Source organism: Agelaius tricolor, unplaced genomic scaffold (assembly GCF_023055355.1).
Source record: "Agelaius tricolor isolate 1412-34295 unplaced genomic scaffold, bAgeTri1.0.p SCAF_1, whole genome shotgun sequence".
Lineage (NCBI taxonomy): Eukaryota > Metazoa > Chordata > Aves > Passeriformes > Icteridae > Agelaius > Agelaius tricolor.
In genome coordinates, this window is record NW_027269261.1 from 84,027,538 (window position 1) to 84,041,182 (window position 13,645).

The 13,645-nt window shown below is 36.0% G+C and overlaps 1 protein-coding gene across 1 annotated transcript in view; it reads left to right on the forward strand.

Annotated features, from left to right (window-relative positions):
* The window catches only part of PXDN (peroxidasin), an 82,626-nt gene that overhangs the window by 26,756 nt on the left and 42,225 nt on the right, over nt 1–13,645 (forward strand). Inside the window, exons 3-4 of the mRNA XM_071441613.1 lie at nt 820–891; nt 7,352–7,423. Coding sequence (XP_071297714.1) covers nt 820–891; nt 7,352–7,423 — 144 coding nt within the window. The remainder of the gene's footprint in view (nt 1–819; nt 892–7,351; nt 7,424–13,645) is intronic.

The window sequence follows — 13,645 nt, forward strand, 5'->3', positions numbered from 1 at the left end:
CACATCTTGTACTCTATATTCACACCAGAAGAAATGATAGGACTTTCCCCAAAATGTATATTGTCCAAATCTGTGCTGCCAAGATATTCTTACTAACTGTCCCTATTTCCAGTCTCCTTTGGTCATACTTCTGTTTGCAGCTGATCCCCAGTTTTGAATTACAATTTCTGCCAGATATCCAGCTCAAGTTTTAACTGTCCAAATCACTGATCTGATATTCACAAGTCTCAGATAAAGACAGGATACATTAAGTTTGAATTCCTTTCTCTTTGTAAAACCAGTGTATGAGTATATGCAAATCTGTGCATATAGACAGTTGTGTTCCTGTACGATGTAAAGGCCCAGTACACAAGATATTGCTAAGAAATATCTGGGAAAAGTCACTTTAATGCACTTGCAAGTGACAAATCTTTGTTTTTATCAGTTTGAAACTGATGTGTATACTTGATGCAGAAGGTTTTTTCCTCCCCTTCATCTACATCACAGATAACTTCAAGAAACTGCATTATTCCATTTCCGGGTGGATCTTTTTGGTTTTTGTTTGGGTTTGGGGTTTTGTTTGTGTATCTTTGTTGCTGTTTTTATGGGTTTGGGTATTTTTTAATTTATTTTTTCACAATTCTGTCTAATTTTTTCAGGTTTTTACCTGCAAGATAGTGGTTGAGCAGTTGTAAGCACATAACTTTTTTTTTCTCTAACAGTTACTCTTAGGGAAAAAAGCATTTTCTATTTAATACTATATTGTCCCTGCTTTTACACTTTTTTCCCCCCTAGTGTTTCTTTATGTTAAAATAAATGGTTGTTTATTTCTTTTTGTAGGCTTCTAAACAACAATCAAATCAAAAGAATTCCTAGTGGAGCATTTGAAGACCTTGAAAATCTGAAATATCTGTAAGTTAAATGAAATGTCACTTCACTGTGTAATAGCTTCTTCAGTGAGAAAGTGTTCTAATCTGAGATGGTGATTTCTGTCTGACTAACTATATCAGGAGATAAACTGCACTGAAAGTCTGTGAAATGAATTTATGGGGTGGAGCAACTGTATTTCTCCAAGTTGTTCCTAATAAAAGACTGCTGTCTGTAAGCCACCCATTTTAAAGGACTTACTAGTTGCTGTTTATTATATGCAACTTATAATTTAAAAAGGGATACATTGAAAGGTGAAGGAAACCACCTCTTCAGTTGTTCACTGAAACCTTTACACAGGTACTTTTTGTCTTTTGAAAAGTGATTCTAAAGTAGCTAGTCCAAAGGTTGTGTCTGCAGAAGATTGTAACTTACCTAAGCTTATTAACTATCCCTAAAATTTTCACTGAATTGATAAGTGAAAAATTCAGTCAAACCCAAAATACCAGAGTGTGTATATGATTTGCTGTTCTAGGTTTTCAGCCAGCCTGTATATTTTAAGCCTATCTTCTCTCTTTTTTAACAAACATACCAAGGTTATTAATTATATGAATAAACAAAAGGCATCAAAATGTTATTTTTGTCTGTGTACTAGACTAAAGCTGCATAGTTAGTTGTCATGGATTCTCAGCTCTATTTTCTGGAGTGTCACTTAGAAAAGTTTCACTCCATTGTCTTGGAGTATTGATTGATGGTTACTTGAATGACATACAGAAGAAAAAGCTCACATTGAGATTTCATTGCTTTGGAAACAATTCAGAAGCTGAAATTTCCATGCACTTTCCAAGAATACAGCCAGAAGACCTCTAAGGAGGTGGGAGCAGGGAGAAAAATCACATAAATTTGTGCAGACACATTTGCCTGTTTTTCCAAGTTGTGCTTGATTACGTTTCCTGCTCTCCTTTTTATGTATATTGTCTTTCAGTAATGAAATTGTTTAACCTCTACACAATAGGAGGGAAAAGACTATTGAACAGACTGTTGCCAATGAATGATTAAAGTCCACGATGATTGTATTTGTAACAAGAAATGTCTGCATGCAGTAGTGTAGTGCATAAGGTTTTACTATGTGAGGTTTGCTAAACTTCTTTCCATAGTCAGCAACTGTACAAAGATTTTTCTTGACTCTTCTTACTTTTTTGTTTTCACATGCTTGCCTTTGCCTAGCTGTAGTAAACCTGAAATAAAGCTTAACAATGCAGTGTGTTCAGTTCAATGAAAAAGCGAAAAAAGATAATGGAACTCTGATTTGTTTTCATATACAGATAGTAATGGCTGTCAGTATCTGTATTATTAAGAGGAAGATCTTTGTATTTTCCTGTTGTTGCCTGGAAAATTTAAATATAAAGTTCAATGTGGTAATTTATTCAACTGCAGGGAGATCTTTAAAACTATCCTTTGTTTTGAAAAAATGAATGAAGGGGTTTTTTGCCTGTTTCAAAGGCTGTGACAAATGTTTAAATTGAACAGCCTTAAAGTTACAAAATTTCTGGTACTGGTCAGGTTATCAATACAGAAGACTTAGATGTAACAAATCAATACTGTTCAGCAGTTAAAATTTCAGCTGAGTTACTGAATGCTAACTGTATTCTATTAAATTAAGGGAATCAAAACATTTCTTTCCCAAAGGATTCACCGAAGTAGAAATCGGGGGGAGAGATTGTGCAAAAGTTAGAAATACTGCTCAGATTGTACTATTATAAAGTCAAATCACCTGGAAAAGTTGAGGTTTAGTGTTATCTGGTCCTCTTGATATTTGCAAACCTAACTTGTACTGTCATGTTTCATAAAACTAGATCATTGATCCATGATGTTACTTCTGTTCTTATGACAACTTCTACTGGATTGCATGTGGTTCTGAAAATGTATAATTCCCTGACTAATTTTAAAAAACCTGTCATTTCTCAGTGTCCCTGATTTAGTAAAATGTGAGAATATATTAATATAAAATCGATAACAATTAGTAAATATGCATATTTAAAACTAAAAACAGTCACAATTATTTATTTTTATATAAAAAAATAAAGTCTACCACAGCAAATTTATTTTTTTTAAAATCCAGTCACTGAGAGATAGATGTTACGATCCATTCCTTTATGACTGCTGAAGATCAGCTTTTGCACTTTCAAACAAAATTTTTTTCAACAGGATCTAAATCAGGATTTTCAAATGCTTCTTTGTACTATTCCTTTCTGAAGTTGAGCTTAGAGTTTTATGAGGAGTGTATGTTACCAGAATTATCTGTATGAAGAACACATATTGATGAAGAGTAATATTTTCTCAATTTTCTCTGCATTAAAAGTATTCATCACTGTAAAACTTGGTCTTTACATCATCAGAAGAAAACTGTGCACATAATTTTTTTACATTTTTTTAGGATTTTTTATTGTCTTGTTCTTTATGTAATTGAAATTCTGGCAATCATAAAAGCAGTTTTGTGTTATTTTGCTGTGCTGTTTGTGGTAATAATTTGGTTTTGTATTAATATACTAAAGGTTGGAAAGAAAGAAATGTAATTATTGTTTTGTTGTGAAACCAAGAGGATACTTTTTTTTTCTTTTTCTTCTGATTCTCTTCTTTTCTGTCCATCTGTCTTTAGTCCATATACCTCAGTGTTGGCAATAAAGCTCTTTAGTAAGCTTCCCAACCTTATAATATAGATGCAGGTAAATTTGTGGAAACATGATAGGATAATTCTTCCTAAGCCTAAAAGTCAACAGTTTATTCTCCAAGAGAGAAGATAGTTGGGAATTGAAGGTAGGCACATTATTACCATTGCAACATGTAGAATACTAGAAGATTTTGGAATCAGAAGTGGAAAAAATGAATGTGAGTTAAAAAAGGAAGGAGTCAGGAGGAGATATGGAAAAATTTATAATATAGGTTAGCAATTAAAAACCTTTCCAGATAAGGAGAACATATATTAGACATTTACAGAGCAGTGAGCTAGAAGATAACATGAAGGAAGTGAAAGAAATAAAACTGGGGAATGAAATTTGTCAACAACGTTGTATGTTGGCCTGGTATGAAATGCATAGATGAGGAAAAAGACATGAAAGTATTACCATGAACATATGGTAAATGGTAATTTTTAAGACTGTATGAAGTGTGTCAGTTCCAGAAATGCCAACAGGGAGCATGCAAGTTTTGTTTTGTGTCTGGTGAATGAAGCAATAGTGGTAGATGATGTGTTTGAGATTAGGTCTCATTTCCTTCCATACCTTCTGCCACTCTTGCTGTCTTGGCCATGTTACTTGGTCCTCTGGGCACCTCCAGTGGTTCCAGATCTCTTTTCTTTGCAATTCACGTTGCTGGTTCCACTGTCCTTCATGTTCCTATGTAAACCTGTCTTTGGGTGTTTATTTACTTGTGAGATTCAATGCTTGTTACTTTTTGCCTGTTCCCCCTCCAGTTCCAAACAAATATATCTGAATCTTACTTTCCTAGAATCACATGATTTTTAGTATGGCCCATTAAAAAAGAAAAAAAGAACCCCCCAATAATATCCTCATAATCTAGCAGGCTTGTTAATTAAAGCTACTTTTTCTCCCAAATTTTCTGGTAACTGATTACCTATTTGTTAATTTCTGAAGTATATGACCAGTAGCTCTGATCTGTAGCAGCCTTACTTGCATTTCTGGGAAAAAAAATGCTCTTTTTTTTTTTAACATTTCTAAAAATAGATATTAATAATTGTCCAAAAATAATTTAATGTCTTAATAGAATATATCCCTTTTCCCTTTCAATCCACTGTTTATTCATCTCCTATAAAATTCTAAAAATAGATATTAATAATTGTCCAAAATTAATTTAATGTCTTAATAGAATATATCCCCTTTCCATTTCAATCCACTGTTTATTCATCTCCTGTAAAATTGTACTGTTCAGTTCTGTAAGCGAGCCTTTAGGTAAATTAAATGATAAATTGTTTTTTCCCTCATTGTACTACATGTGTTTTCTGATAATGTAACTGAGATGAATTTTGAGAATGTTTGTTAAAATTTAACAATGTTTACAAAGTTTTACTTCTATGACACTGTATGTGCATGCTGCCATTTTAGAAGGATGAATTTTTTTTGTGAATGATACTTATTTGTACTTTATATTCTGACATGTCTCTGTCCATCAGGCAAATAATTATATGTCTTTCTTTCTGCTGTCCTCAGTGAAATAGCTACACAATTAAATGGAAGTTTGGTTAACACATTTGTCATAGGATGTGTAGCCCTGAGGTTGCTGGGGTTTCTCTGTGAAGGGAGGATATGGTTGACTGAGGTTGGTTGAGTTTCCTGGAGCTGAGGGTTTTCTGGTCAGAATGGAAAAAGCTCTGATTTAAAGCTGAAAACACCAAATAAACGCTCACTGCAGTGGCTTGGTAAGAGCTCCTAGAGGCTGCTCCCTTCCCTGCAGTATGCTGGTAAAAGTCTGCAGTACTACAGTCATTATCCCAGTCTAATTCAACTCCAATTTTCACTCTCTGCCTCCTTCTGTCTGCAGAGAGTAAATAAAAGTTATATGAATGGTTGTGGTAAAACTTTTTAAAAAATCTGATGAATTCAGATTTTTCTGAATACAATTGTTGAAATGCCAGAAAGAGATGATTAACTGAGGGCGGTTTTCAAAACTGTCTAAGCCCACTTTGGTTCTCTGGTCTGACCAGGAGTACTCAGAAGTAAGAGGGATTTCCACACTGCCAAGTGGAATTTGGAACTAAGTGTATTAAGAAAGATAAATAACTTCAGGTAATCAGTCCTCGAAATTTTCTAAGGAGTCAAAAGGTGTGTTGAAAATTCTCACAGGAAAATAAGATAGGAATTGAATATCAGAGAGGAAAATTAAGGAGAGAAAATCGTAATGACTGTGATCCTCAAATGAATTGGTAAATCTGAGCCAAAACAAATATTTTAATACTCATGAAATAATTTTTTTTTCAAATGGAATAAAAACCAGTTCCACATATAAAATCACTGTTTTCAAATTATTTCAAAAGTTTTTACAGTAATTTCACAAGACAGTAATTTTTTTCTGGTTTTGAATATTTTAAAAACCTCAGAAATTTTTATTTCCATGTTACCTGTTCTTGGAAGAATTCTGCTTTTTTATTCAGATGCATATCTATGTTAAAAAAGCACACAGGAATCTCTGTATATTAATGTGTTGGATTGTCAGCAAGCAGTGCATTGGAAAAGTTAATTTAGATTCAAAGGAAGGATACTACTCCTTATTGTTCCCCAAAGTTGTCATTAGTTTAATATCAAATACCTACAACTTCTTTCCTTGTTAGGGCCTATTGTGAAATGTTGCCCATTGTCACATCAGTGTAAAAACTGCCACCACCTCCAGCAGAGCCAGTATTTTTTCTGTTGCACCAAAAGGAGTTTGCAATATTTCCAGTAAGTTACTGAAAACTGTAATAGAAAACCCAAAACCACTACTAATAAGATGCCTGCTAATAAAGTCATTTGTGGTACAAAGTCTCTTCATCCCCTTTCCATGGAAACCCATGCCTGATTAACTGAGTTTCAAATCATTTGTCAAATAATTGTGAAAAAGTTCTTAACCACAAACCTGTGCCTATCCTAACACAAAAAGAGTGACTGACACTGAACCCCCAAAGTATTTTCATTTGCTGCCTCCATGCAGAAACTGCAGTCATCAGCTAAACTGTGTGATTTTTCTCCAATACCCCCTCACTAAACCATCCTTGCTGCTAAGAGCATGATGAACATGAGCACATACACTGATCCTTCCTGATTTATTTTAATTCCATAAAAAAGGTATAGACAACACATGTGATCATACTGATACTCTGCATGTATATTCTCTTTATATTATAGAGTATCAATGGGGACCTAATGTCCATCTTCTGCACAGTGATAAAACAAATATACAGTGCTGCTTTATGGATGTGATACCAGTATTATAACTTGTATTTTCTGTGAATATTCCAAAGGTGACACAGGTGGAGTTACAGAAATTTCTCACTGTTTGTTCTCCAAGTCCAGTAAAAGACCCACTCTATCCTAATTTGAATATTTGCACCAGTATTCAGATGAGTATTTTAAAGAAATCAAGAGGCCATCCCTGGTGTGTTCTGGTAAAGGCGCTTCTCATGCAATTCTGTCCCATTAAGTTGAACTTATTTTGACTTTTGGCAAACCAATCAAGAGAACAAGGGACAAAAATCCAGTAAGTTGTGCTATGAGCACTGGAAAGCCCAAGTCCATCCAGGTGTGAGCCTCAGGGTCTTCAAGGCCCCAGACTTATGTCATTTGGGATGAAATCTCAAGGATAGGTTATTTTTATGTTTTTAGTTTTTTATTTGTATATTTTTTTTCTAATATGTAGTTGAAAAACTGTCTTCACGTGTCAACTTAATTCTTCTTTTCCACCTTCATGTAGCTCTTGTTTGTGTACTAATATTACTGATTGTTTCTTGTTTCAGCTATTTGTACAAGAATGAAATCCAGTCAATTGACAGGCAAGCATTTAAAGGACTTGCCTCTCTAGAACAACTGTAAGTGCCTTTTCTCTTCTGTGCTGTCATCTCCATGGTTCCCCTGCAGAGGAAAAGTGCACGCCTTGATCCATACATCCTACCTGCATGCTCTGCACGTCTGCACCCCTGGGTTGGGCAGAGAGCCCCATAATCATTTGCATGTGAAAAAACCACAGTTGATGTCTGTGTCAAATTCCTCATATCTGTGTTTGTCTTTTATTTGTGATTTGCATTCCTGATGTCCCTTTACATTGTTACATAGCTTTGACAAAGGAGAATTATTGTGGAAAATGTTGGAAACTAATGTGTATTGCTTAGAGATAGATTCTGCTTTCATTTCTGCAGGTTTTTATTATATCTCACTTCCTTTCACTGCAGCAGTTACTTTGTTTTATGCAGCATAACTAAAGCTGAATTAGCCTCTGCAAGTTCAACCCTGTTTTGTTATACTTTGAAATAAGAATAGTTTTTTAAATAAAAACCTTGCTATAATTTATATGTGTTAATCATTGCCATATACAGATACAGATGTTTAAAAAGTAGGAAAGTACATCGTTTGCAATGTAGATGTTTCAGTAATGTCCTCCAGAAAGATTGATTAAAATCATACTTCTTTTCCTGTATAATGAAGAATAATGTCTACTGAAAAAGAATGAAGAATACAGTCCTAAGCATGACAAAACCCAGTTGTACTGATTCCATTAAGTTGAACTATGTTTTGTTGTATAATCACTATAGGAGAGGCATTGAATTGCTGGCGTGAGTCCAGAGAAGGGCAGTGAAGCGAGTGAAGGGGCTGGAGCACAAATCCTGTGAGGAGCAACTGAGGGAGCTGGGCTTGTTTGTCTGGGCAAAAGGAGCCTCAGTGGAGACCTCATTTCTCTCTACCACTACTTGAACTGAGGTTATAGTGAGCTGGAGAGTGGTCTCTGCTCCCAGGTAACAAGTGACAGGACAAGAGCAAATGGTCTCAAGTTGCACCAGGAGAGGTTTAGATTGGTATTAGAAAAAAATCTTTTCATGGAGAGGGTGGTAAAGCATGAAACAGGCTGCCTTGGGAAGCAGTGGAGTCACACTTCCCCCTGAGGAAGTGTTCAAGAAATGGCTGGATATGGCACTTGAGGTCATGGTTTAGTGATGAACGTGATACTGGTGCTAGGTTGATGATTAGACTTGAAAATCCTAAATGTCTTTTCTAGCCTTAACAATTCTATTACTCTATGATCAGAAAGCATTGCTCTACATTCATTGTGACAATGTTTAGAAAAAGGAAAAAACTGTAAATGTGTAGTTGTTTCACTACAGTATTTCCCTACCAAATAACAGTAGCAAACCAATGAGTTTTGTAGGGTATAAATTGGGAGCTGAATATAAATTTTTAAACTGATGAAAGATATCAGTGTATTACAAGTGTTCTCCATGTACCAGTTTCCTTGTTACTGTAAGCCTCTAATGGATATTAGTAGACACAGAGTGTATATGAAATAAAATGACACTTTATATGGGTACAAAATCATACATGCTCCTTTTAGAGTGCAATAGATGCCTTTTGAAGGAGGAACTTCTATGTAAAACAGAAGTGTTAATTATAAAAAGTATTTAAATATGGGTTTTTTTTCCTCAATGCCTTTCTCTTCCTTCTCCTTTTACTCTAGAAATTATTACTGCACCATATTGACAGCAACTGGTAGGGCTTACTTGCATGCTAATAGCAATACATAATTTCTTTGTAGAATTTGGAATACTGAGGCCCATTTGTTGAATTACTAATATTTCCAAAAGAATGTTCTTCCCCATGCCACAAGCCCCATATGTGCAAGTGGCAATATTTGCCCTTTTTTCTTGTGTTCTTTTTCCTTGTTGATCTATGAATCTGAAATTCAGACTCAGGGCTTGAGTCTCATCTCCAGCTGGGAAGATTGGATATGGAGCCTGGCAGAGTCACTGCTCATTGCCTGCCCGTGTGTCCTGTCAGCACCTGCAGCTGCTGGGGAATGGGGGGCAGGTGCTACCCCACTGCATGCATCAGAGCTCACTACCTTTTAGAGCTCTTCTGCTCCTCTCCTGAACACAGAACTTGCCAGGAGGGAAAATGGGAGTACATGAAGCCAGTAGCAGGCACAGAAATAAATTCAATGGAGAGTAAGCTTTGAGATTTTTAGTTTAGGAGAGATTTGGCATTTATGCATCTTTAGCATGAAAATATGTTCTGACTCTACAGGGTCTGTTTTATCACATTTAGCTTTGGAGAAAAACTGCTGACAAGACAAGAGTTACCCTTGGCAAACAAGTTTCTAAGTGTCCTAATTTCAGGTTTGAACTGCATTGACAGTACTAAATCAATGTTTCTGCATTTGAGGTCTCTGTGGCCACAAGTTATCGAACACATTTTGCTACTGGTTGTGTTAACTCAGCCAAATGCTGTTCTCAGTGCTCAGCAGAGTTCTCAGAAGTAGACACTGTGGACCACATTTCAGGGAATGACTTGTTTCACAGCTATTTCTTCTACTCCAGTGAAGCAGAATTCAACTGATAGTTGCCTTTTAAAAAATATCTGATCAGCAAAGCAAACATTTTTTTGGTGATTGTTGTTGTTACCAGAAACTAAATGTAGTTAAATGTAACTAAATTACACTAACCAAAACCTAAATGTACTGTTGCATGTATAAGGGACAAAACCCCCCAAAGTATTTACTGCAGCTGGCAGGTTCCTCCTTCAACCTCTGAAGCAGAATTCTTAGCTGCTGATGTAGTCAAAATAGCTTTTCCTTTGGAAATTTCTGCCAAGAAAATAAGATCTTTGAATCAGATCTTGAAACCTGTTTGTGCTAGGGTAAATTCTGAAGAAAAATTGGCAGTTTTAGGTACTTGAACACACTGAGCCATACATACTTCGTCACCTAACTTTTCACCTGTGGCTGGGCATGAAGGGAGAGTGTTGATGAAACGTAGCTGCTGAGTACCAGTTTAGACACTGTTAAATCTGCAAGACATATGTTTGGGTCTGGCACAGAGAGCATAAAGCTACAGGAAACTTGCATTTTTTCAGAGCAGCAGCCGGAAAGCAGACAGAGCACCCGACAGGCAAGGAGGGCTGCCTCTGTGTGCCTGGGCTTACAGCTGCTCTGTGCCTCTGTGCCTGGGCTTGACCACTGAATCCCACCTGAAATGGCACAAATACCCTGCTGGGGAGGTCATGAGTTTGGATCCCAAGATCTAGCTCTAAATGGAGTCCGTTTCCAGATGTGTATACATTGCTTTCCTTCCAAATATCTGTCACATTTTTGAGATCTCAGCTTATGAGTTGTATGTATCAGGGACAAAAAGTGTACTCCACTATTTAACTAGCAGCATCCCCAAATATTAATGGACTTATTTAAATCTGTTTACCTAATCCTAGTTATGCATTTTCTTGTAACTTTCATATTAACATACTAATTTTGTTCTTTATAAGCTGTTATTAGTTATGCTGTAGTTTATGTACACGTATACATATTTTGGGGGAATTAATAGACAAAAACCTTAACTAACATATAGTGATACAGTTTGTTATATTAAGTCTATGTAATTAACTTTCGTTTTCAGTATTTTTGAAGTGTTGCTATTTATTTTCTTGTTTTATACTACAAGTTCCTGATTTTTGCATGACTCTATGTCAGATATTAGTTAATTAGTTAATAAACAAACAAAGGAACCCAAGAGATATGACAGGGGCGTTGAGAAGTTAATCCTTATTATTCTACAATAAGATTAGCTAGGGACAAGAAACTGGAAACAGATACTTGTCTAGCCTTATTTTAAAAGTCTTCAGTGAGTGTTCCATAATCTCCTTAAGTATCCTATTCCAGTATTTTATATCATTATCACAACATACATTTAAATATTTATCCTTGTGGTTTAAGGCTGCTACTTGTTGTCCCTGAGCAGGGAAAGCTCATTGATAAATATGGAACATATATGTTTGGCCATTCTTATTCAAATAACCAAAAGGGCAAACATGCTGTTTAAATATTCAGAGCATGGATTATACTCAGCTAATGAGTATTTCCCCAAAGATGTGATGATGCTATTAGTAAAAGAACAACTGGCATATTTAATAAAAGTCCTTACCTACAAAAACTTCAAAGCTACATAAGATATAATCCTAAATTTAATGCTGTGAAAAATGTCACTGGGACTGAATTTTTTTGTAATTTTTTGTCCTACAAGATTAATACTAAGAAATCTATACCATGCTTGTTTGATAAAATCTTAATCTTCCTCTTGACATGTTTCATTTGGACTTTTTTTCCCAATAGGTATTTCCTTTCCTTCTATTTAATTCTTGATAATGTTTTTAGAATTAAAAAGGAAAGATATGTTGGTATTTAAAAATCACTCTTGCATGCTTTTTCTTTTAATTTCATTCTGAAAGTCTTTTTAATATCTAATTTATTACATATTACTATTTTTAATGCTTTGTACTCTGAACATAAAAGATGCCTATAAATATATGCTAGTGTGAGATTATTTCCTGAATATGGTTACCTTTAGAGTGAATTTTAAATCCAAGAAATTACTATATTAATTAAAATATTAAAATATACCTTTACAAAACTTTAATGTGGTACGTAGAGTAAAATAATAGAAGTGATAAACCTAAGTGATAAAACAGGATTAAAGTGTAGGTCATAATGCCAAGGATTTTTTTATTCCTATTACTGTAGACTTAAAATGCAATCCGGTTTCTGCATCTATTTATTTTGAATTACGAATTATTTTGGCCAGATATTGAATAACTTGTTCTATTAATAAATTGCATGATAAGTTGCTCAGGGTCTTTTTTAGATCATAAATTAAAGACCTGAAAAGCCCAACTAATTTGTGTAGCCCAACTACTATGAAGCAGTTAAGAGTATTTTCCAGCTGGATTTCATGATTTGATTTTTTTGAGCTACTTTAGACAGTGTGATATCTGATGAGGTAAAGTTAGCTATTAAAATGTTCTTCAGCACCTGAATTATTGTATCTGCAATGGTGTGAGCTTGTAAACAAGGCAAGGTTTATAACAGAAATATTTTTTTAAAATTTGTTTTGTTTGGAAAAACAAGGTGACCTTTCAGGCACATATTGATTACATCTGTAATTCTAATAGTGAGTACTAAACAGCCATTATGGGCTGGGGCTTTGAGTTTTGCAATGTGTATACTACTTAAACCATCTGAGAGAGGTATTCTTTCTTTTCCTCTCTGTCTAATTTCACCCTGATTTGTGGCCCTGAAGAAGGGGTTGTGTGACTCGATGTATCTGCTTTTACCAATGTTATTTTTGTTCAAATAAGAGATGCCTACAAATCTTGCCTTGTCAATGCCAAAAAAGAACAGAAAATTAATCTATTTGGAATACTAAGAGATGTGTTTGTGAGGTGTTCATGAGGCATAAAAATGCAAGAACTTAAAAGTTAAAAAGGAAAAAAATCACTGCTGCCTGCAAAACAAGTAGTGTTTATAATTTTTTTCCAAAACAAAAGCTGCTTCAGAGATAACAAACCCTGTCTGTAGTTGTGCCTGGTTTTTCCCTTCATCCTTTTTCATTGCAGTGATCCCCACCTTGCCTTGCCCCCTCCCAAATGCTGCTGATCCTGGAAGGTAGATGAGCAGAGCCCTGGCTCGTGGCAAGCGGTGCCTGCCCACCTCATGGCTGGACCATGCCCAGTCCTTCCTCACTGAGGTCTCTCTTCTCTCTGCTGGCAAATCAAATGAGTCTTGCAGGAAATATCTGCCTTTGACATCTGTCTTTTTAATTTAGAAGAGATCGCCCTGTATTTTTAAAGGGGAGATGAAAACTGGCAATCCCAGCAAGGTGACACAGTTCTTGTATCTTCATGCTAACAAGACCATGCTCTGTGCTCAGGACACTCTGTGGCGTGGCACTGGCAGTAGGCAGGCATGACACCCTGATGGGCTTGATCAGGCCCGTGCTGATTTATTGGCTTTTTCTGTGGTCCCCATTCACTGCTCCCTGGCATCGCTCGCTGGCTCGCGCTTGTCCTGGGAGGCTGCCAGGCACGAGCCTGGCTCCCCCTGCACGCGCCTTCCAGGGCTCCCTGCAAGGCTTGGCTGGAACCACTGCTGCTCCCGCTTCTCTCTCTGCACAGCCACCATCCGGCTCAGCACGGGCAAATCCCCGTGTCCTTGGCCTTGTCATGCTGAGGGATTGGTGTTTCAGGAGATACTGAGCTCAGAGTTGTTCCCACTGTTT